This window comes from Cricetulus griseus, chromosome 3, assembly GCF_003668045.3.
Source record: "Cricetulus griseus strain 17A/GY chromosome 3, alternate assembly CriGri-PICRH-1.0, whole genome shotgun sequence".
Taxonomy (NCBI): domain Eukaryota; kingdom Metazoa; phylum Chordata; class Mammalia; order Rodentia; family Cricetidae; genus Cricetulus; species Cricetulus griseus.
The window spans coordinates 116,085,905-116,108,127 of NC_048596.1; the positions used below are offsets into that span (position 1 = coordinate 116,085,905).

General features: G+C 46.0%; 2 protein-coding genes across 4 annotated transcripts in view; both read left to right on the plus strand.

Annotated features, from left to right (window-relative positions):
- The first annotated feature begins 4,980 nt into the window (after positions 1-4,980).
- LOC100773783 lies at positions 4,981-6,622 on the plus strand. The gene is given in 4 exon segments (XM_035441558.1): positions 4,981-4,998; positions 5,690-5,707; positions 6,037-6,235; positions 6,513-6,622. Coding segments are annotated over 4 exon segments (345 nt in total).
- Positions 6,623-8,566: 1,944 nt separating this feature from the next.
- The window catches only part of Ap3b2 (adaptor related protein complex 3 subunit beta 2), a 35,724-nt gene continuing 22,067 nt past the window's right edge, over positions 8,567-22,223 (plus strand). For 2 of the 3 annotated variants that reach the window (XM_035441366.1, XM_027408288.2), the window contains exons 1-4: positions 8,567-8,679; positions 17,425-17,500; positions 17,622-17,696; positions 18,017-18,112. In XM_035441366.1, coding sequence (XP_035297257.1) covers positions 8,567-8,679; positions 17,425-17,500; positions 17,622-17,696; positions 18,017-18,112 — 360 coding nt within the window. The remainder of the gene's footprint in view (positions 8,680-17,424; positions 17,501-17,621; positions 17,697-18,016; positions 18,113-22,223) is intronic. The other variant, XM_035441367.1, reaches the window with a different exon arrangement.

The window sequence follows — 22,223 nt, forward strand, 5'->3', positions numbered from 1 at the left end:
TATATTGGGTTCTATTTGGGCCAGGGGTACATAATGAGAAGCTGTGAAAAAAATAATAAATAAAAAATAAACTAAGAAAACCTCCAGTAACAATAAGAAATTGCAAATTAAAAGTAAATTAAAAACTCTTAAGAATTATTTTAGTAGCAAGTGGGGGTGCTGTAAGAAAAGGTAAATGAAATTAAAAAAAAAATGCCAATACATATCTGGCTCCAAGTAAAATAATTCATTGAATAGTGTTAGGGTGATATTATTTTTTTACTGATTTATTTAACTTTATTTTATGTGCATTGGTGTGAAGATGTCAGATCCCCCTAGTGACAGACAGTTGTGAACTGTCATGAGGGTGATGGGAATTGAACCCTGGTCCTCTGCAAGAGCAGCCAGTGCTCTCAACCATTGAGTCATCTCTCCAGCCCCTAGAGTGATATTATTAATTGGAGCCTTAGATGAGAAGAAAGTGGAGCAGAAAATGTGAGGGGATAAAAGGAAAAGGTGAAAGACAAACTTCACATTAAAATGGCTACAATGGGGACAAGGTAAACACAAAGGTAACATGTCGCAATCAAACCACTGAAAGCAAAGATAAGGAGAAGCCTGAAGGCAGCCAAGGACAACATGTTCTGTGAAGCTCAATAGTGCACATCATTGACTTCTCACCTGAAAAGATGAAGTTCAGGAGCCATGGAGAAAATTCTCTACAGGGCCACAAGGGTGGGGGAGCTGGCCCTGGCCCTCAGCAGCTGCAGCACATGGGAGAGCGGGTATAGCACCTCACCTGCGCTGCACACTAGAGCTGACCCTGTTGGTAGGGGCTCAGATGAGCTGGGACTGTAGGCTTGAGAGCAGGAGAGCTGCCTCTGCCCTCTCCCTGGTATGCCCTGGGACTGCAAGGGAAAGGGAAATAGCACCTCTTGCTGCCTGCAACAGGCAGGAGACTGAACCTGGGGGCATAAAAACAGAGGAGCTGGCTCTGGTGGTGTGAGTGTGGGTGAGGTGGCCTCTAGGGAGTGAGAGCAGGAGAATTGGCCCAGCTCCTTACTGTTGGCTATATTAGGTGAGCTAGCCAGGGCAGTGCTGGCAAGCTCTGACCTGGGTGGTGACCATAAGGGAAAGCTGGCAGGCTGACTATCCAGCTACCATCCCGGCCCAGAACCTGGACTACAAGGTAGTGCATCCCAACATCCACCTCTTCTATGCACTGCTGGAGTGTGTGAAGGGACTGGACCTACAGATCCACAGCTACAGGGTCTCCAAGACACAAGGCAACAATAGGATGTCCAAGAGGAGCCCCAGTGAGGGCCCAGTATTGAGGGTATAGCAGAAGTCAGAGGCCTGGAATCAAACATAAGACTCATTACATGAACTACAGGGTATACTGTGTGACTCACTGGGCCACACTACAGCTTCCATGCCAGGATTTTTTGTTGGCGTTTTGGTTTCAGTTTGTTTGTTTTGGTTCTACTTTTAAATTTTGTTTTCCGTTCATGCATGCCTTTAATCCAGCACTCAGGAAGCAGAAGCAGACGGATCTCTGTGAGTTTGAGACTAGTCTGATCTACAAAGCTACACAGAGAAACTGTCTGGAAAGACCAAAAAAAATTTTTTGTTTTTGTTTTTGGGAGAGGGAGGTTGCAAAGGTAGAAGGTGGAAGCAAGGGAACAGGGAAGTGAGTGGGATCAGGAAAAATGATGTAAAATCCACAAAGAGTCAATGTAAAAGGTAAAAAGCAAATGTTAAAACCTAATTCTGTATCCGATAGGATGAATAAAGACAAAGATGTTGTTTTCATATAAAACTAAGATGGTTCACATCTGCCGACTGCTCTACCAGAAATGCTGAAGGAATTTCATCTGTCTAAAGGCAATAGCATTAGAGAAACACTTAGACCTGCACCCATGTAACTATAAGGGGCATCTTTATTCTCTCTTAAAATATACTACAGTTTAAAGAAAAATCTATAAAATTGTCCTGTGGGTTGCTTAGTGTATATATGACAAAAATATCATAAAAGACAGGCAGTGATGGTGGTGGCAGACCTACAGTACTGATGGCTTATCCATTGATGTGCAATTCCAAGCTCTATAACCAAGTAGTTTGTGTAAGGTGGTTATTATTAGCACCAAACCTGACTGGTTAATCTAATTGGCCAGTTGGAAAACTAGTTATATTGTAATCTCTAAAGAGACTTACTATATAAGATGGAGAACTGGAGCTAAATGCCAGAAGATAGTTATATCTCAAATAGATATATTTGAGTCATGCTCTTACTACATGACACAGGTTATGTAACCCAGCAAGTCTGGAGCTGACCATGAAGCACAGGCTGCTCTCAAACTTTCAAATCCTCCTACTGCAGCATCCTGGGTGTTGGGATTACAGGTGTGTGCTACTATACCCATCTTAAAATGAATAACAAAAATATTCAAATATGCCAAAAGGAAACAAGGAAGGGAAAACAAAAGAACACACATGCATACCACACACATAGATGCACAAACACACACACAAACAACACAACACACATACTCACACATCTCTCTCTCTCTCTCTCTCTCTCTCTCTCTCTCTCTCTCTCTCTCACACACACACACACACACACACACATACACACCCATACACACACACCAGATGGGAAAAACAAGTAAATAATGGCAGACCAAAGTTTAACCACATCAATTACCACATTAAATATCTGTGAGTTAAAAGGAATACCCAATTATATTCTATTATGAATGTATTTTAAATACAGTGACATAGAGCCAGGCACATGGTGTGTATCCAAGGTCTCAGATATTCACCAGGCTGTGATGACAATATCACTGGAGCCTAGAGTTGACACCAGCCTGAGAAACAAGTGAGACTCCCATCTCAAAATCAAAAGTAAATGTAAAGACACAAATAGCCTTTAGGTCAATGGGGAAAAGGAAAGCAAGTGGCTGATAAAAAACACACAGATGCAATTAGCAAGCATGACATTAACTAAAGACTTCAGCTCAAGCATTAGCAGAGGTACAGGGGGATATTCATAACAAATGTCAGTTCATCCAAAGATGTAGCAATTGTAAAATGTTTCTATATGTAATAAGGGTTTCAAACTCCACAGAGCAAAATCTAACAGAATGAAAGGGAGATAATACTGTACCTGTACATAGCAAGATGTCTTACCATCCCTCTGAACTGACAGAAAATGGTGCAAAAAAGAAATTAAAGTTCATATGGTCAGCGGTGATATGAAGAATATTGTCAACCACCTCGACCTAGTGCATGCTTACAGAACACTACACCTGAACCTGCAGAATACATGTGCAAGGGTGCAGAGCAAACCTCAGTAAGTTCATGGGGATAGAAAGCTAGCTCTTGTTCTCTGACCAAGACAGGGTAGAGACTAAGCCTTGAGTATCCTAAGGCCAGTGAAGAGTGAGGAAAAGGTGCTGAGGAGATCAGGCAGTCATGGGGAAGGAGGCACCATTTACCTACCTGGACCCCAGCCCTGAGGCTCTGGCTTCCTGCCTGCCCTCAGGGTCATAACAGAGGTGCTGCTGCCTTGTTTGGATTGGGTAGGACAGTGGTGCTCCCATTTGGCCCCAGAACTTCCTGTTTAGTCCCTTTTATCTGCCAGATCCCTGGCCAATTTGCCCTCTTTCCTCTGGCCACAGAAGACTAAGGTCTCACGAGTAGTGAAGTGTGGTCACTACAAGGTAAGTGGCTTACATTATGGACTCATTTTTGGGTGGGGTCACAGTGACTGGAGCCTCTGGAAAGGGAGGGATGGTCAGAAGAGGTGGGCTTCCACTCTGACCTTGTTTTAGCTGCAGATCCCTGGCTGGGAGCAGTGACCCCAAAGCAAGTCACAGGGACTCCCTACCACTGCTGTTTCTGATAGCCAGGGTGAAGAAGGGCTCAGGCCTCCAAGCCAGGATCCCCAACAGGTTGGGCAGTGTTGTCAGCCCCTGGGCCATGGGATTGAGAAACTTGTCTCCAAGGTTCTGGTGGTTCCGGGGTGTTGCTCTTGGTCTTTTACTATAACTAAATGAATGAATGCTAAATGCAAGGGTAGCTGCTTCTCTAGTCAGGAAGAAAACAGGGGCAATACTTCCTGGGGGTGGGGGCTGGAGGTAGGATTCCACGAACCATTTAAGAGGTCCCAGCATTCCAGAGGCAGTCCCATACCCTGGTTCAGTCAAATCATCCCAGTTTGAACACTGGTTCTATCACTTTTTAGATGTAACCTTAACAACCTCCCCAAGCCTCATTTTCCCTCCTTCCAAATAAAAATGACAGTAGGATCTGCATGACATTGTTGCTAGGGCTAATTGTGGCCTTCATATAGCTTTTAGCCATAAGTATTATTGTTCATTATAGGTGGAACATCAGCCATGGGCCTGGAACCCTGTTTGAAAGGGCAAAGGCCAAACTGATGGCAGCCAGACTGCCTCTCCACCCTTCCCCTATGGGAAATTTGAGGGAGAGTCTGGGTTTTCCAATTGAGTGATCCCTTTTGATCACTGAGGCAGGGATCACAGGGAGGCCACCAGCCTTTGGGACCCATTGTTCTTCTCCTCTGAACTGAGAAAGAGGTATTTTCCCCAGCCCTCCACTTGGTGCTCAAATGTGCATGCTCAGGCCAATGGCAAGTTCAGGAGCCAACTAGACCTCAGATAAACAAACCCTGCTCTCTGGTATTATCCTTATCACAAAGAGTTCTCAGTGATTCACAGCAGTCAGGTGATGCCCAGCTGGCCAACCTTATTGTCCCCAGTTTACAGATGAGGAAGTTGAGGTGGAGAGAGAAGGGACTTTTTGATGTCCCATATGGAGAGGTGACATAGGTCTCTCAACTTGTAATCATCCATCTAGTGCAGACTTATGCAAAACACACAGATATTGAGCAGCCAGAAGAGGGAGACAGCTGAAACAGCCAGGGCAGGGAGATCAGGTGAGGTAGCTGGTGATGACGACTGGTTTTTCTCTCCCTAGATGAGCTTCAGATCCCAGGTAAATGGAGCAGAAGTGCTTGGCTCATCTTGTCTCCTCCCCAGGCAAGGTGCCAGCTGTCTCAACAGGGTCCAAGACAGTGCACTGTCTTCTATAACTGTGACTTCTGCTTGACCCAGTGGGTATGGAATGAATGGGGAGCCAGGAGGAAGGGGCTCTCCCTATTTGTTGGATGTTAGAGAGAATGACTGCTGACCAAAGGACACAAGGACACAAAGATCTCAGAGTGCTGGGTTGAAGTATCACTCATCCCAAGTCCTTTAGCAGTGCTCCAACAGTCTCCTCCCTCCCTCCTTCCCTCCCTTCCTCCCTCCCTCCCTCCCTTCCCCCTCCCTGTCTGCCTGCCTTCCTCCCCCTCTCTTTTTTCCCCCTCTCTCCCTTCTGAATCAAAATCTCAGGTATAAATATGGCAGTGAAATTATCCTTCCAAATTTCCAGAACCCTCTGTTCCCAGTAAAGATGAGAAACTAAATTTGATTTCTCAGTTTCTTATAGGAAAAAAATTGCATGGTATTTCTTTAGTACATGGGACACAGGACGTTCCTCAATTTCCTCCTGAAAATAAGGATACTATACCTATGTTGAGAATTGTAGCAAGGAGTGAGTGAATGCATGTTTGCTATTGAGATTATTGTACACAGGAGGTATCTACCCTGTTCCAGATCTCACTAAAGTTTTCCTGTTTCTTCAGGTCATTTTATCAACCCAGGTGCCTGCTGACACCCAGAATCCAGTGTTGCTTGTAGGAATGACAGAATGGAAGACGGATAAGGAAGGAGATCCAGGAGACGGGGGAAGAAAAGAGTGGCAGGATTTGGGGATAAGAGGATAACCAGGGGAGGGGGTGGGTGGTGAGGAAGTCCCAGTTGCTGGATAGTATGAGGTCCTTCAGGGTAGCTCAGGACAAGATGCATCTGTGGTTGCCAGGCCTCTGGAGTCCCTTAACAACAGGGAGCCAGCTCTACTATCTGTGAGCTGCAGAATAACCCGACTTTTCCTGTGTACACACCCTGAAGTCTGAGATATTTCTCCACTTAGACCCTGGTAGGGGCATCCAGTACCATCAAGTTCTTCACTGAGGCAATCATGGGTCATCAGTTCCAAGAAGTGGAGTTAGACAAAGATGAACCTCAACCTGGAGACCTTTTCCTGTTCAAGTTGCAGTCTCCTAGGGCACAGTGGTTCGGGGCCCACGTGGGTGTTTACTGTGGCCACGGAGAGATCATACACTTTGAGGGTGAGCAAAAACAAATTTGTCCAGTCATGAGGAGGCTGCACTGAGATGAAAACTGGGATGATAGCATGGGTCTCTGAAAGGGGGAGGGGCAGTCTGGTGTGGGACTTTAGTTTGAAGAAATACTTGCTGTGATTTGCACTGGGCCTGCTCTCCTCACAGGCAGGACCTCCGGTGATGGTGGACTACAAACACTTCTGGGTTACTGTGAAGGTGTGGTGTGCAAACAGGGGCACCGTGCCCTGCAGCGCTCCAGAAGGCTCTGGCGTGTGCTTCGAAGACGTGGTGGCATTAACCCTGTAGAGCTGGAGTGTCGTGTTCGAGAAGCTATGGACTCAGATCCTCCTCCCTATCATCCTACTAGCAGCAACTGTGTGCACTTTGCACTGAACCTGTTGGGCATGGACTTAGTAAGAACCTCTCTAGTCTAGGCACACATATCCCCATCCCAGCCCCTGAGTTTGCTAACAAATGCACCTAGCCAACCTGCTCCAGCAAAATTCAGACATTCCTCTCTCCCCCCTAGTACACTCAACCAGTTTCAAGTCCCCAGAAACAAATTGGTGTGCCTATTTATGAAACCCTTTTGAGCCCTTGCCAGGGAGTCCTCAAGCCCTAGTTCTTTGATCCAGACATAGTTACTGAATACTACCAATCTCCTACCCAGGTGCTGGTCCAACCCCATCATTCTTCTTCCTTCAGGAGAACTTTCAGAAAGGATACATCAAGAACATGTTCTCAGGCCAAAGAGAATAGTTTGCCCCAGAGGGACAGAGGCAGAGGACAGAAGACATGGGAGGGGGGGAAGGGACAAGGGAGAAGGGGAAGAGATATTTTCCCAGAGGGTCAAAGGATTTCCTTGGAATAAAGTGCAGGCAGATGGGGCTCATAGGCAAATGGCAGTTTATAAAGGGGAAGGGGTAACCCCCCCATAGAGTGAATTGGTTTATTTTGATTGGACATGTTAATTAGGGTAGACAAAAGAGGGCATTTGACTGGTGGACTTCAATACTTTAATAGCTAGACCTTGGTTGCCAGCCTCAGGAGGAGGAAGTGGTCAAATAAAGGAATACACCTTGGTGGTTAGCTTTAGGAATGTAATCTAACAGTTAGCAAGGCCAGGGAATGGGGGAGGGCAAGACCTACAGAGTCTTGTTTGCCATGCTCTGGCCTACCTGAGCCCTTTGTTTTCTATTGACCCAAAGTCCACCTTTCTGAGTTCCACCCATTTCCAACCAACCCACCAATTCTGATTGGAGACATAGGGAACCTAATTCTACAATTCAAGACAGCCCTTGAGAACTCTTCCTTTCTCCTAGTCTAGCCAGGGTTTTCCAACCACTCAACCCCATGCCCAAAACTCTAGCTCAAAGAGATATAATAACCCATACATCAGCCCAATTTAGGGTTATCTCTCCATCCAGACCTACTACTTCCCTTCCTTCCTTCCCTCTCTCCCTCCCCCCTTTTTGTCTTGAGAGCAAAGCTCCAAGAATCACAAAATTCTGGAGACCTGGAGATTATATCTGACTTAAGTCTGTGTGTTACTTCTCCCTTCCCTTCTAGATGTCAGTGGACCTGGATTTGACCAGGGATTGATGTGACCATGAGCCCTCCGGAGAGGGCCCGAACAGGCTTCAGTAGGGATCATTAAAGTGTTTACTAAAACTTAATATTAGGATGTTAGGTGTTCTCTCTACTCCACCTGGAACAGTTCTGCTCCCAAAATGCACTTAGTGATGCTTCCTGGGTCATCCTGCCCTTAAATTCCACTTCTTCCGGGAAACTAGTAGGCAGGTTGCCCCCAGAGGGATTTAGGCTGTGTGACAAGGAGGTTGGAAAGGTACCATTCCTTCATCTCCAAGGCCCAGTGTTCCAACCGGTGCCTGTGGGTATGGCCTTCTTTCAGCGTAACCCCCTTCCTTCACTGCGTGGGTGGGCGGACGCCAGGAGGTCAGGTGATCAGGGGTGGTTACAGGAGGTCCGCATCCCTCCAAAGACTGTACTGTCATCAGGTCATCAGCCTAGCAGCCTGGTTCACTGACAGACCTGTAGGTGCTTGCAGTTGCAGTGGAGAAGCATGGATGTCAGAGGGTTCTGAGGGATTGGGGTGGGGCCGGCGCTGCTCCTCCTCCCCGTGTCCTGTCCGCTCACTCCAACCCCTGAACTCGGCGGGTGGTGCCGGTGCCTTTAAGAATCTCGGCGTGAGGCCCTGATTGCTGAATTCGCGCGCAGCCTCCGCTGCGCAGATTGCATCTCTGCAGAGCTAGGTGTGAGTCCCCTCCCTCGGCCCCAGCCCAGTCCGGCCGCTCAGTCACCCCGCAGCACAGACCCATGTCGACCGCCCCTGCCTACAGCGAAGACAAGGGTGGCTCGGCCGGCCCCGGGGAGCCGGAATATGGCCACGACCCGGCGAGCGGCGGGATCTTCTCCTCCGATTATAAGCGGTGAGCTATGGAAGCACAGGCGGGGAGACTGCTGAGCGGGCACCATGGACAGCGCCCGGGAGCCTGCGTGCCCACCCGGAGCTCTCTGCAGGATCCTCGCAGCTAGGCCTTCTGGCCTTAGGCAACCAAGGGGACCCGAGGCCAGTGGGGGAGGGGACAGCCAGGCTGGATTCTCACAGAGCAGCTGCCGGCTCATGGTGTTTTTCCTATTTGCAGCCTTTTATTTGCTGAGTGGGTTGGCTCAAAGAGAAACCAAAACAACCCCCCCAAACTCAACACCATGGGGGAGGGTTCTGAGTTCTTGAACTGGAGTTTGTGTCTGGGCCACACCAGGAAGCCCGCTCAGGATGTAGACAGAGAATCTGGCTCCTCCTATAAATTCATTTCTCCATCTCGCACCTCATTCTCACTCCTGTTCCCCCTCCCCCATCCCACCCCATTGCCTTATGAGTCTACTTGGTTGGACTGTAGTTCAGCCCCTGCCTTTGATTCATTCATTTAATTGTTCATAAATTCAATAGCAATCATTTATTAAAAGGCCTAGAGCATAGATCTGCTAGTCATGTAACACAGCCCTGGACAGGAGACCACAGATTGCTCTAACCGGGAGCAAGAATGAAGCAATGACAAGTCAGCCTTTAGGGTCAGGAGGGGACAGTGAGAAATCCTCCATTTTAGGGAGGAAAGTACTCACATTTTAGAAACGCATCTGGGGTCTCAGGGAAATGACCACACAACCCAAAGCACTAGGGACAAGCAATTTCACTTCTGCAGAAGGGGATTCAAGCAGGCAAGCACACCCAGTGGGAGTCCCCCTGGAATTTATTACTGTTCCTCAGGATGGTCAGTGCTAGGCCTCACATGCTTAGTTGGCTGCCAACAGTAAACCCTTAGAAGCAGTGCAACTGATAAGCAAAGTGTAATTTTTGAGAACAGGATGAATCTTTTTTTTTGGGGGGGTTGCTGTTTTGTTTTGTTTTTTTGTTGTTGTTGCTGTTGTTTGTTTTAGTCAGGTTTTCTGTGATGCCCTGGCTGTCCTGAAACTCACTGTGTAGATCAGGCTGTCCTTGAACTCACAGAGCTCTGCCTGCCTCTGTCTCTCAAGTGCAGGGATTAAAGGCTTGTGGCACCACAGCTCAGGATGCAGCATGGAGCACATATTTTGATTTTAGACAAAGGTTAGGCTATGAGCCTGTGCAGAAGTCACAGATCCCAGGGCTCCAGATCTTTGCTGAGAAGAGTAAACCTGAGACAAAGGGGATGAAGCCTGTGAGGACTCTAACATTTTAGTAAAAACTCTCATTGATAAAAAGATGGTAAAGATGGGTGTAATGGTGCTCACTTTAACCCCAGCACTCAGGAGGTAGAGAAAGGCAGACCTCTTTTGAGTTCAAGACCAGTCTGGTCTACATAGTATGTTCCAAGAAGGCCAGGTCTACAAATAAACAAACAAAAAGATGAGGATTTTCATTTCAATTTCCTAAATCCAGGAGGACTGAGGAAAGCAAATGTAGGTTCTTCTGATGTCAGCCCGGTGTGGCTAGAATCGCTGGAATGAATGAGGGTCCTAAGCAGGTGCTCTCTCCAGATTTGTGTGTTGGAAGGATCTCAGGCTGGACCGAAGAAGTGAAAGTGCTCTTAGTTGGGGTTGGAGAGATGGCTCAGTGATTAAAAGCACTGATGCTCTTTCGGAGGACCCAGGGTCCATTTCCAGTGCCCACATGTTGGCTCATGACTATCTACAACTCCAGCTCCAGGGGGTCTGATGCCCGTTCCTGACCTTCTTGGACACCAAGCAAACAAGTACATATTGTCTATTCATACATGCAGGCAAAACACATGAAATAAAAAGTAAATAATCTTAAAGAAGAAAGAAAGAAAGAAAGAAAGAAAGAAAGAAAGAAAGAAAGAAAGAAAGATCTGGGTTAAGCAAAACGCAAGGGAAAGAGATGTTAGAGTTGACTGGCTGGGCATGAGGATGGCCTGAATCAAAGCTGCGGGTCCCAACTGGGTCTACTAACTGAATGTAGCCTTCACAAAAACTTTGACAACACTAAAGGATTCCGAACACACAAACCCTGAAAACTAAATCAAAATCAAACACATAATGGAACTTGGAAGTTCCTGGCTTGTGCTGCATACTGTAACTTTACTGCACCTGTGATTTAAACATATAACATTCACACTCTACAAAGTGTGATCTGATCAGGCCAGACATTGACACTGCCTGACACACCTTGGTGCACACTGGAGACTATCCCTGCAGACTGACATGCCATGAACCATAGCACTTTCAACTGTACATACAAAATCTGTCACTCTTACAGATATATAATGGTTTAATTAGAGAAACAGGGCCTTTTGACATAGTCCTGCCATCATTCTTCAGTATGTATCAAATTAGTGTTTGTCTCTATGAGCTACACAAACAAACTCATCTGTCTTATTAATATGCAAATTCACTTTAATCCTGAATGGTAAAATTATGTTTGGTAAATAACTGGTTTGTTATCTAATTATTTTTGTATGTATGTGTGAGTGTGCATATGTAAGTGTGTGAAGTGTATGTGTGTGTTGTATGTGCACACATATGTGTGGGTGGGCATGGCAGCGAACTATAGGAGGATATCCTTCTTTGTCACTCTCTGCCTTGTTTCTTTGATGCAGGGTCTCTCACTGAACCTGGAGCTCACAGATTTCATCTAAGCTGGCAGCCAGCCATGGCCCCAGAGATTCTGCTCTCTCCATGCCCTCTCAGTGCTGGGTTATAGGGTGAACAGGACCATATCTGAACTCTAGTTTTTTTGTGTAAACACTCTAAATTGCTGAGTCATCTCTCCAGCCCCAAGGCATTGTTTTAAAGTAAATTTCTTTTGGATTTATTGCCTGTAAATGCTTGGTTTGTATGCCTGTTTTATATACCTGCATACAGGGGTCCTGTAAAAATTGCTCAGGTACAAAGAGGTACGCAGTAGAAAATGTTTAAGATGTCCTGACCCAGACTAGGGGAGACAAAGGGGACATAATGCTTCCTTCTCTATTGCTTTGATCAAATATCTGACAAAAGCAATTTCAGCAAGGGTTTCTTTTAGATCATAAATTGAGAATATCTGTTGGGGAAATGTGATAGTTAGAGGCTTGACACATGGCAGCCTCAGTCATGAAGCCAAGATGATGAATGCTCCGGCTTTATATTCTCTCTCTCTCTCTCCTGATATAATTCTTTTAAAAAATGTATTCTTTTTATTTAATGTGTATGGCTGTGAATCACACAAGAACCCAGAAGAGGTTGTCTGATATCCTACAACTGGAATTGCAGACAGTTGCAAGCTGCCATGTGGGTGTTAAGAATCCTACCTGGATCCTCTCTGAAAGAGCAGCCAGAACTCTTAACCACTGAGCCATCTTTACAGCCCCCACTTTCTCCTTTTTATATAATCTGGGTGCCCAGATCATGGGATGTTGCCACTTACACTTAGGGTGGGTCTTCCAACTTCTCTTAGGCCAGTCTAAATATTCCTCACAGATAAGCACAAAGCCTTGGTTTTTGTTTTTGTTTTTTTTTGGGGGGGGGTTTGTTTGTTTGTTTTTAGATTATTCTATATCCTTCAAACTGACAGTCAAGATTAACTACACAAATTTGCTTTGGGAGGACTGATGAGGACCAAGAGGCTGGGCCAGAGTGAGCAGGGATATGAGATTTCTGGGAAAGAGGGAAACACAGTTCGGAGAAAATTAAGAGTTCAGTTGTGATTATGAGATTTGGAGTGAAAAAAAAAATTCTTCCCTTGGCCCTCTCAGCTGCCCAGAGACTGGGATGGCTCAGTCCCTGTCCCCAGCCATCTGTACCTCCTGTGGTTTTGCTTCTGAGCATTGAGAAGGAAACCAGAGACTCCCACCTGGCCAGTGTCTAGTTACTGAGTTTCAGGGCGGGCCTTCTGGTGGCAGTGGGCAGTGACAAGCAGTCCCAGCTTGCTGGCGAGGTCAGTAGTCTCTTGGAGCTGGACCTGATGCCAGATGCAGCGATTCCTGCAGCTTCCAGGGACTGTAGTGAGGCCAGGGGCCAGTGGGGCTGCTCAGGAGGAGGCTTCTAGTCCTGTGCTAGGTCCTGAGGGTGGGCCTCCACCCTGGTACCAGGCCCTGAAGCCTGAGGAACTTCGGTGGCTGCAGGCTCCTGAGGACAACACAACCCCAGAAACATCGATAGAAGGACCTTGCCCTGAGGTTGGCCAAGGCCAGACCCAGAGCCAGCCATTAAGGTACAGAGTGTCTTACTTCAGTCCCCAGAGAGCTGAGAAGGTCAGGGAATGAGAGGCTGTTACTCTCAACCCAGCTCCATTAGGCTCTTTAGGTAGAGGAGCACTAGGCTCACATTCAGGGTCCAGGCTTGAGGGCCTTCAGGTAGAGGTCACAGGACTCCTGAGGATTCAGAGTATAACTAAGGGAGATGAGGAAGCTCAGAGTAGAGGGAGACAGTAAACTATTCAAGGCTTGAGGTCCTACCTGGAGTGGGCTCAGGATAAGGTGTGGGGACAGAAACAAACAGAGTCCCAGTTTGAGCAGTCTCTGGATTTGTAGACTGGGGGAGGGATCCCAGTGACCACTGAGGGGTGGGTGGATGTGCCTGATCCCAGGGTCATGTTTGACACACAGGAGGGCTCTAGCCACCATGAGGGGAGTCTGCTAATTCTGAGTATATCAGGGGTCAGGTCAGAATGAGTACAAGGTAAAGGGATCTGACTGGCAGCTGAATATTTCATGGCCTGAGGGCATTGCTGTGCACCTCTCCCTTCCTCTACCTCTTGGGAAGTTGAAGCCAATGAAAGTAGTGGGAAGAGAAGAGGGATGAGGGCCATCTCTCCCCAGGAGGGAAAGGGGCAAAGGCCACCTCACCCCAAGAGGCACAGTGTGGGTTGTGGGCATTTGAAGATCAATTCTTCCTCTTCTGTTTTATACCCAGTGTCCCTCCCAATATCAAAACCTAAACTGCATGACTAGTTTTGTGGGTGGGATGTTCCAGGGTGTGTGATTTTGACAGGGACCTGAGGCATTTTGGGTGTGGCAAGGACACCCAGGTGTGAATCAGTCAGCTTCTAGAGACCACTGAGAGTTAAGGAGACTGAGCCTGCTCTGTCCACTGCAGGCCATTGTCTACCCCACACCCCACCAAGTTGGGCCTCAGGAGGTCAGAGGATCCCCTCATCTATCTTGCATTCCCCTGACCATTTTGGTGAATGAGCCTGGAGGGACCAAATTTGTCAAGGTTGTATATGTATTAGATCTGGCTGTTGTATGTGACTGTAAGTGGCCTGTGTGGGCTGTGTATGTCTATAGGACAGCATGGGTAATGTGGAGTGGTCTCTTGTGGGGTATATTTATTGGTGTGTAGGTGAAGTGTGTCTGGGGATTTGTACATTGAGAGTGCTTCTGCTGTGTGGTTTTTTGTGTGTTTCTGTGAGCTTGTGTGTTTCTCTGGAGTTTGTGGGTATTTGTCTACAGTTTCATATATATGATTATTTGTGTCTGTATTATTTTGGGGGTATTTTGGGTATGGCTCAGTCTCTAGGGTATAGGTATTAATCACAGGCATGAAAGTGTGTGTGGTACATGTGAGAGGTACTTGTATGTGAGTTTAACATGGAGTGTATATTTTACTGGTGTATCAGTGCACACTTAGACATGGGGAAAGCTGGTGTCCATCTCTGTCAGCTTCCAAGTCTCTCAGTACTGCCAATGCCCAGCCAATAGTCTGTCCTTCTGTACACACCTCAACACAACACCCCTGAGTAACAGACAACCATGTCTGTCTTTGGGAGTGTTATGTGACCTTTCCTGGAGTTACATGAACAATTATGTAACATGTAACACCAAAGACAGGCCAAGGAAACAATTCTAAATGTAGCTTGGTGAGCCGGGAAATTCCAGGAGTATGGGTGAGAAGTTACCTAAGGGAGCATGGGTGACTCAAAGGCAGCTGGATCACTGAAAAGTCCACTCTAGCAAAGGTGACAGTTCATAAAACCTCATCCATGGATCTCCCTGCACACTTGTGGCTATGCCTGTGGAAGAGTCTCCTCTCTCCAAGATGGTTACTACTATGTAACTTCCGGGAGGGATCTGCTGAGTCTTATTTCCTGGTCTTATAAGTTTCATATACTTCCTGAGTCTTATGGAGCCTGCCACCAGGAAGGGCTGTTTCTTAAGAAATAACTACCATTACAGTAGCGAGACGGACAAAGTGATTGTTTTATGGTCTTTGCTTTGAGGGTGCCAGAAATTTTTGGGTCTTGGGCATCCACCCAGGCAAGGGCATTTTGAACTAACGTAAGCAGGGCTGGCTACTTTCCTCTACCCATCATCTGCCAGCTAACAAGGGCCTCTGTGTTCTAGAGGGCATTCCTTTTTCTACTTTGCTTTCTGTCAAAAATCTCTTCAGAAAAGTGTGTGTGTGTGCGCGCGTATGGAGGCCAGGTGAGAAAAGACATTCCTAAAGTTCTTGGGACATGGGTTTCTTAGTGCTTCTGTCCCTCCTCATTTTTTCTGTTAGGCTCACACATGTAACTAGGACATGGGTAAGGAGATTCCCTTTCTCATGGTGTGGGTCATTTATTTTTCAGTATGTACAGCAGACACATTGGCCTCTCTCGTAGGGCTGCATGTTGTTTATAGATGTTTTATTTCTCCCGGTAGTGTTGTATGGCTTCATACATGGCTACTTAATGCTAACTGACAAGTCTGGACAATAAGGCCATCCATGGAATCTTTGGGAGCTGGCCAGTCTTTGGATTCATTTTGGTTTGTAAGGTCAAGACTTGCAAGCATGCTTGATGTGGGGAAAGAGCATCACAGTCTGCTTTTCTTTCCGTGTGGATGGGGACACTGTGCAGGTGCACATGTGAGCACATGTGTGTGGATGTCAGAGACCTACCCTGTGTGTCCTTCCTCAGCAACCCTCTACCTTGTTTTTTTTTGTTTTTTGTTTTGTTTGTTTTTTTGAAGCAAGGCCTCTCTCGCTGGTTCCTGGCTCTCACTGCTTTGATGAGGTAGGCTAGCCAGCAAGCTCCAGAGATCCTCCTGTTTCTGCCTTGGTTCTTCCCATCCTTCAAGCTAGCCCCAAACTTTCCTCTGTCCCTTGGTTCTCTGAACTTCGTTGTTGTTTTGTTGGTTTGGTTTTTGAGACAGGGTCTCACTGTGTAGTGATGGCTGGCCTGAATCTCACAGATATCCACTCACCTCTGCCTCCTGAGTGAGGATTATAGGTATGCATCATCATGCATGGCTTAGTTTTCTATGGTTGATGTAACAAAGGACCACAAGCTGTATTACCTTTTGGGGACAGGGTCTGTGGTCCTCCTGCCTGGGATTCATGAGCCTGGGATGTGCCACTATGCCCAGTTTATGTGGGGATCAAACCCAGGGCTTTGCACAGCTAAACAAGCACTGTACCCCCTGAGCTACATCTCGGACCCTAGAGTAGAAACTTCTGTTTCAGTCTGAAATCAAGGTATTATCAAGGTCCTGTTCCCTAGGAAATCTAAAGCGGAATCCTTCCAAGGTTCAGGTGGCTTGCTGGCAATCATTGATATGTGTTGGCTTACAAATGAAAATCTTCAGTACTGTGTCTTTACAGTGTTTTCTTTGTGATTCCGTCTCTTTGAATGGGATACCAGAGGATCTGGGTGTGATGGTGCAGGCTAGTAATCTTTGCACTCCAGGAGCTGAGGCAGGAGAATCATCAGGCTGAGGTAGGAGTCCAGCTTGGGCTACATAGCAAGCTCTGTCTCAAATTGAACTAACAAAAAAGCAGGAGACATATTGGACTAGGAAGCCACCCAAATGTGGCTTCATTTAACTTCAGTACAAGTAGTCCCTAACTTAATGATGGCTCAGCCTGTGAGTTTTGACTATATGGTGCTGTGAAAGTGAGGTACCTTCCATAGAAAGAACTTTGAGTTTTGTTCCTTTCCCAGGCTAGTAATGAGCAGTGTGATACTTTGATGTTGTGCCCATCTATCAGCTAATGCAAGACTTCTGGGAACATGATGATGGGCCGGGGCTATCCTATGATGTTTGGTAGTTGAAGTGTATTAAATATATTTTCATCTTGATATGTTCATTTTACACTGGGTTTATGGGGACATAATACCATTATAAATCAAGAAACATGTCATTCCATCTTTATATGTGTATGGGGTACAGGTGTGTGTGTGTATGTGTGTGTGTGTGTGTGTAAGCCAGAGGTCATCCTTGGGTGTCATTCCTCAAGAGCCATCCACCAGATTTTTTTTTTTCAGATGGTCTCTCACTGGGACCTGAGGCTCACACATTAGCCTAGACTGGCTGCTCAGTGAGCCCCCAGGGATCTTCCTGTCTTCACCTCCCCAGTTCTGGGATTACAAGCACTTTCCACTTCACTCAGCTTTTATGTGGGTAGTGGAGATTGAACAGGCCCCTATGTTTATGGGGCAAACACTTTATCAAGTGAGCTATCTCCCCAGCCCACATCCTTGACAAATCACATTCCAAAAATTCTAAGGCACTAGGTGGGTAGGACTTCAACATCCTCCTTTGGGCTGGGGAATGTGTTTCTCCTGAAACCCCACTCTGTATCTTACCCATTTCCATCCCTCATAACCCCCCTGCTTTGGTCCCCCTCTGAACTGGAGCTGGCCTGAGTCCTGCCTGGACCCTGGTGATCCATGCCTCACCCCCATTCCTCATCAGACCTTCTGTGCCTCCCACCAGGCATGATGACCTGAAAGAGATGTTGGACACCAATAAGGATTCTCTCAAGCTGGAAGCCATGAAGAGGATTGTGGCAGTAAGAGGGGCTTCCCATGGGTGACAGGCCTGGGTGTCCCTGTGCAGTGACCGTGGGTATGTATCAGGCTTTGCCAATCAGTGCTCTTCCCCTCCCCATTTCTTTTGACCCCAACACACAGATGATCGCCCGGGGTAAGAATGCCTCAGACCTGTTCCCTGCTGTGGTGAAGAATGTAGCCTGTAAGAACATAGAGGTAAGCATCACCCAGAAATAGCTCTCCAGTCCCAGCCCTGACTAAACTCAAGCTGGGCTGAGGGCAAGGAAGGAAACTATTCAACCCTTGGGGGCTTGATCTGTTCAAGCTGTCCCTGATCCAGAAGACATTGTCTTTATGTCCCTGAACTGGATGTGAATCGGGGCAGAGGACTGGGGACACACTCAAGGCTGCTGTTCCCGACTGGAGGAACTTGACCCTATGAACCACAGCTGCATAGAGGGGTGGTGATGGCATCCTGGGAGGTGAAGGTACTGCCCCCTGCTGGGAAACCTGCCAAGACACCTGCTCTGTCCTAGGTGAAGAAGCTTGTCTATGTGTACCTGGTTCGATATGCTGAGGAGCAGCAAGACCTAGCCCTACTGTCCATCTCTACCTTCCAACGTGGCTTAAAGGTCAGAGGTCTGCATGGGACCTGGGCCTCATTGGAACTATATGGGAGGAGTGGGCCCAGGCAGGGGCCATGACCATTGTGGGCTCTGGAGACCTCTTCCTAATTGCAAAAGTTAGAGAAGTCAGGTTCAAAGGAGAATAAAGGAGCAGTGAAACTCTGCAGGTAGAAGCCAGGCTTAGGAAGAAGTTGAGACAGGAACTGGGTGCCCAGAGTCCATGTCACTCCCCCTGAGTGCCTGTGATAAAGCTGTCTCAACCTAGTTCCTGTGGCTACAACTGGATAATAGACTGGATAATTTGTAATGAACAAAAGGGAGGGAGATGGCCGCATGGCTAAGAGCACTGGCTACCCTTCCAGAGGACCTGGGTGTATTTCCCAGCACCCATAAGACAGATTACTTCTTGTAACTTCACCTCCGGGGGATCCAGTACCCTCACACAGACACTCTTGCAGGCAAAACATCAATGCACATAAAATAAAAGAATTAAGGTTTATTAATCTCACAGCCCTGGAAGCTGAAAGGCCCAAGGCCAGCAGGAGGGCATATCTAGTCAGGGTGTTTTTGCTCCGCAGGGTCCCAAGGTGGCTCAGGGTATGTATGATGTAGTGAGAGGGATACATACAAGAGACAGAGCCGTTTGTAAGCCATTAATCCATCCATCCAGATCCCTCTTGACTCAGTCACTTCCTAAAGGTCCCACCCAATCAAAGCTGGTCTTAACACCTCAAGGTAGGGATTACATCTCAACTTTAGTTTCAGTGGATTTATTTTTTTAGCAACAGGCTGCCTTCAGTATAAATCATTTGTGCCCCTGAGTGGAAACTCTTAATCTCTACTGATAGAAGGATATGAATTGTGATTCATGTCAGCCACATGCCAGTCCCTTCTCTTGCCCTGGGCAGTAGAGCAATGGCAGTGACAGGCTCTTTGAATTTTGTCTTTTTTTTTCTCTCTTTGCTCTTAGGTCTTTGGGGCCCCACCACCTAGATTCCAAATAACCACACACAGAGTCTTATTCTTTCTTAGCTTGGCTTGTTTCCTAGACAGATTTCCTAACTCAACTTATCCTGTCTACCTTTTGCCTCTGGGCTTTCACCTTTCTCTATTCTATGTACCATTCTTTACTTCTTACTCTTTGGCTTGCTGTGTAGCTGGGTGTCTGGCCTAGTGTCCTCCTCTCCTCCTTTTCTCACTCCTCTATTTCTCTCCCAGATTTCTTCTTCTGTTTATTCTCTCTGCTTGCCAGCCCCACCTATCCTTTCTTGTGCCCCGATATTGATCAATCGTTCAGCTCTTTATTAGACCAACCAGGTATGTTAGACAGGCAAAGTAACACAGCTTCACAGAATTAAAGAAATGCAACACAAAAGAATGCAACACATCAGCTGTGTGGTGGTGGTGCACTCCTTTACTCCCAGCACTTGGGAGGCAGGGGCGGGTGGATCTCTGTGAGTTCGAGACCAGACTGGTCTACAAGAGCTAGTTCCAGGACAGCCTCCAAAGCCACAGAGAAACCCTGTGGGGGAGGGTTTCAACCCCCCCCCAAAAATGCAACACATCTTTGCATCATCAAAACAAATATTCCACAGAATAAACAAATATAACACACCTTAAAATAATGTTCCATAACAGGCTCTCCTGGTTCTGGTATCTGTAGACATCAGTGACTTGAAGAACCTTTTTGCCTTCAACCTGCAAGGGAAGACAGGTTTTGCTGAGAACCAGTGAGAAGAAAACCTATGCAGTTTCCTATGCAGGAGACTGTTCTCCCCCTGGGAGGCTGGCTGCTAAGGTCACTGCAGGAGACCAGAAACACCTGCCCAAACTGACCCTGGAATCCCATTCTCTATATGTTCTATACAGCTGGTGACTCTAGAGTTGGAAAGAACCAGTCTTTCTTCTGTTCAGCGTAGGGGGTCACTGTCCTGTCTTAGATGCACAGAGTATTAAAAAAACAATCACTTTTTAAATACCCAGATCACATCTATTCCTGCAGAATGAAATCTGAGCTAGACAGAAATTGAAATCATTTAAATGGAGGGACAGTGGGAAGAGTCAAGTTCTCTAGGAGGGGTGAACCCTATTGAAATTTAAGTTATGAATGTCCCCCATTCTTTTTTCCTTCCATACAGGGCTAAGGTTTGAATTCATGAGCTCACGTGGAATTCTCTCTTGGTGTTTTGCTGGTTGGCTTAAGATTCCCTCAGTGAGCATACAGGCAGCCTCCTCTCTCTACCAGACTTTCTTTTTAAAGCTCTGGTTATGATTTTTAATGCCCTTCTATCTATACTTTCAGTTGAGATTTCTGTGGGACTGATCTAGAGATACACCTCATCTTATTGTAGTCCAGCAGTTCTGTAGCTGTCCTCTGGGGCTCAGCTCTGGTTCTGTCTGCTGTGCTGGCAGAAGGGCTGTTTGACAGTCTGTTCTTAGGGCAGGGTAGGAAGCATGTTATTCGTATGTACATTAACTAGTAAATAGCTTGAGTGTCGTTTATTTATTTATTTATCTGTCTATTTTTTAAAAGATTTTATTTATTTATTTATTTATTTATTTATTTAGTGTACAACATTCTGCTTCCATGTATATCTGCACACCATAAGAGTGTACCAGATCTCATTGTAGATGGTTGTGAGCCACCATGTGGTTGCTGGGAATTGAACTCAGGACCTCTGGAAGAATAGTCAGTGCTCTTAACCTTTGAGCCATCTCTCCAGCCCCCTGTCTATTTATTTATCTGTTTATTTATTTATTCATTCATTCATTTATTTATTTATTCCGAGACAGGGATTTTCTGTGTAGCTTTGGCTGTTCTGGAACTTCCTCTACGGACCAGGTAGGCCTTGAACTCACAGAGATCCACCCCTCTCTTCTTCTTGAGAGCTGGGACTAAAGGCGAGCACCACCACTGCTTGGCCTAGCTTCAGTGTCTTTATGTCATATAAATACTAGATTGGCCTTTCAAGTCAAAACTATGGTCTCCATCTCTGATTGTTAAGTAGACTTTGTTTGAATTAAGGTTAAATTATTTTATAAGAGTTATTCTGAAATTGTAGTGCGAATTTTGCATTTTCTTGTTTGTACAATCTGATCTCCCGCTTAAGAAAACTTGGGCTCTTTTGGCCCAAATCAATGAAAAAATAAAAAAAGCAAAAAGCAAAAAACAAAAAACAAACACAACTCTAGAACAGTTGTCAGTAAACTGTAAACTGTTCAGATTGTATTTAGGTCTTGTAGGCTGTAGTGTCTCAACCATGCATTTACTAGATTTTATGTTTAAAAAAGTGAACATAGTTTATTCCAATAAATCTTTATTTTTAAAAAATAGGCCAGGTGGTGGTGGTATAAACCTTTAATCCCAGCACCCAGGAGACAGATTCAGGGAGATTTCTGTGAGGTTGAGGCCAGCCTGGTCTACAGAGAGAGTTCCAGGACAGTCAGGACTGTTTCACAGAGAAACCCTGTCTTGAAAAAGAAAAACAAAACAAAATACAAAAAAAAAAAAAAAAAGGCAGCTAATAGAAATGTCCTGAGTTCTGTGGCCTAGCAGCCTTTATTGTTGAACATCCCAATCAATCTTCAGTAAAAGGCCCATACTCCTTCATAAAGCTATATGCAATACCTCCTTACCCTATCTTTTTTTTTTTCCTAATTTTATCTTTTTATTGAGTTATACAGTTTTCCTCATTCCCCTTTCCTGCTCCCCTTTCCCCTTCCACCCTACCTGGCATGTTCCCAATTTACTCAGGACCCTTACCCTGTCTTAAGACAGTTATACATGGCTCTTGAGTTTCTTTCTTAACCATTATATTATGCTGAAACTTCTGTAGCTATAATTCTTTTGTTGTTTGTTTTTTGAGACAGGGTTTTTTGTTTTTGTTTTTTTTCTGTGAAACAGTCCTGGCTGTGCTGGCACTCACTCTGTAGACCAGGCTGGCCTTGAACTCACATAGATCTGCCTTCCTCAGCCTCCGGAGTGCTGGGATTAAAGGCATGCACCACCACACCCCACTTGTAGCTGTAATTCTTAAAAATATGTTTTAAGTGTAGGCTCCTATGTATCGCCCCTACTTTTCATAAGTATATGTTTATTTATTTATTTATTTATTTG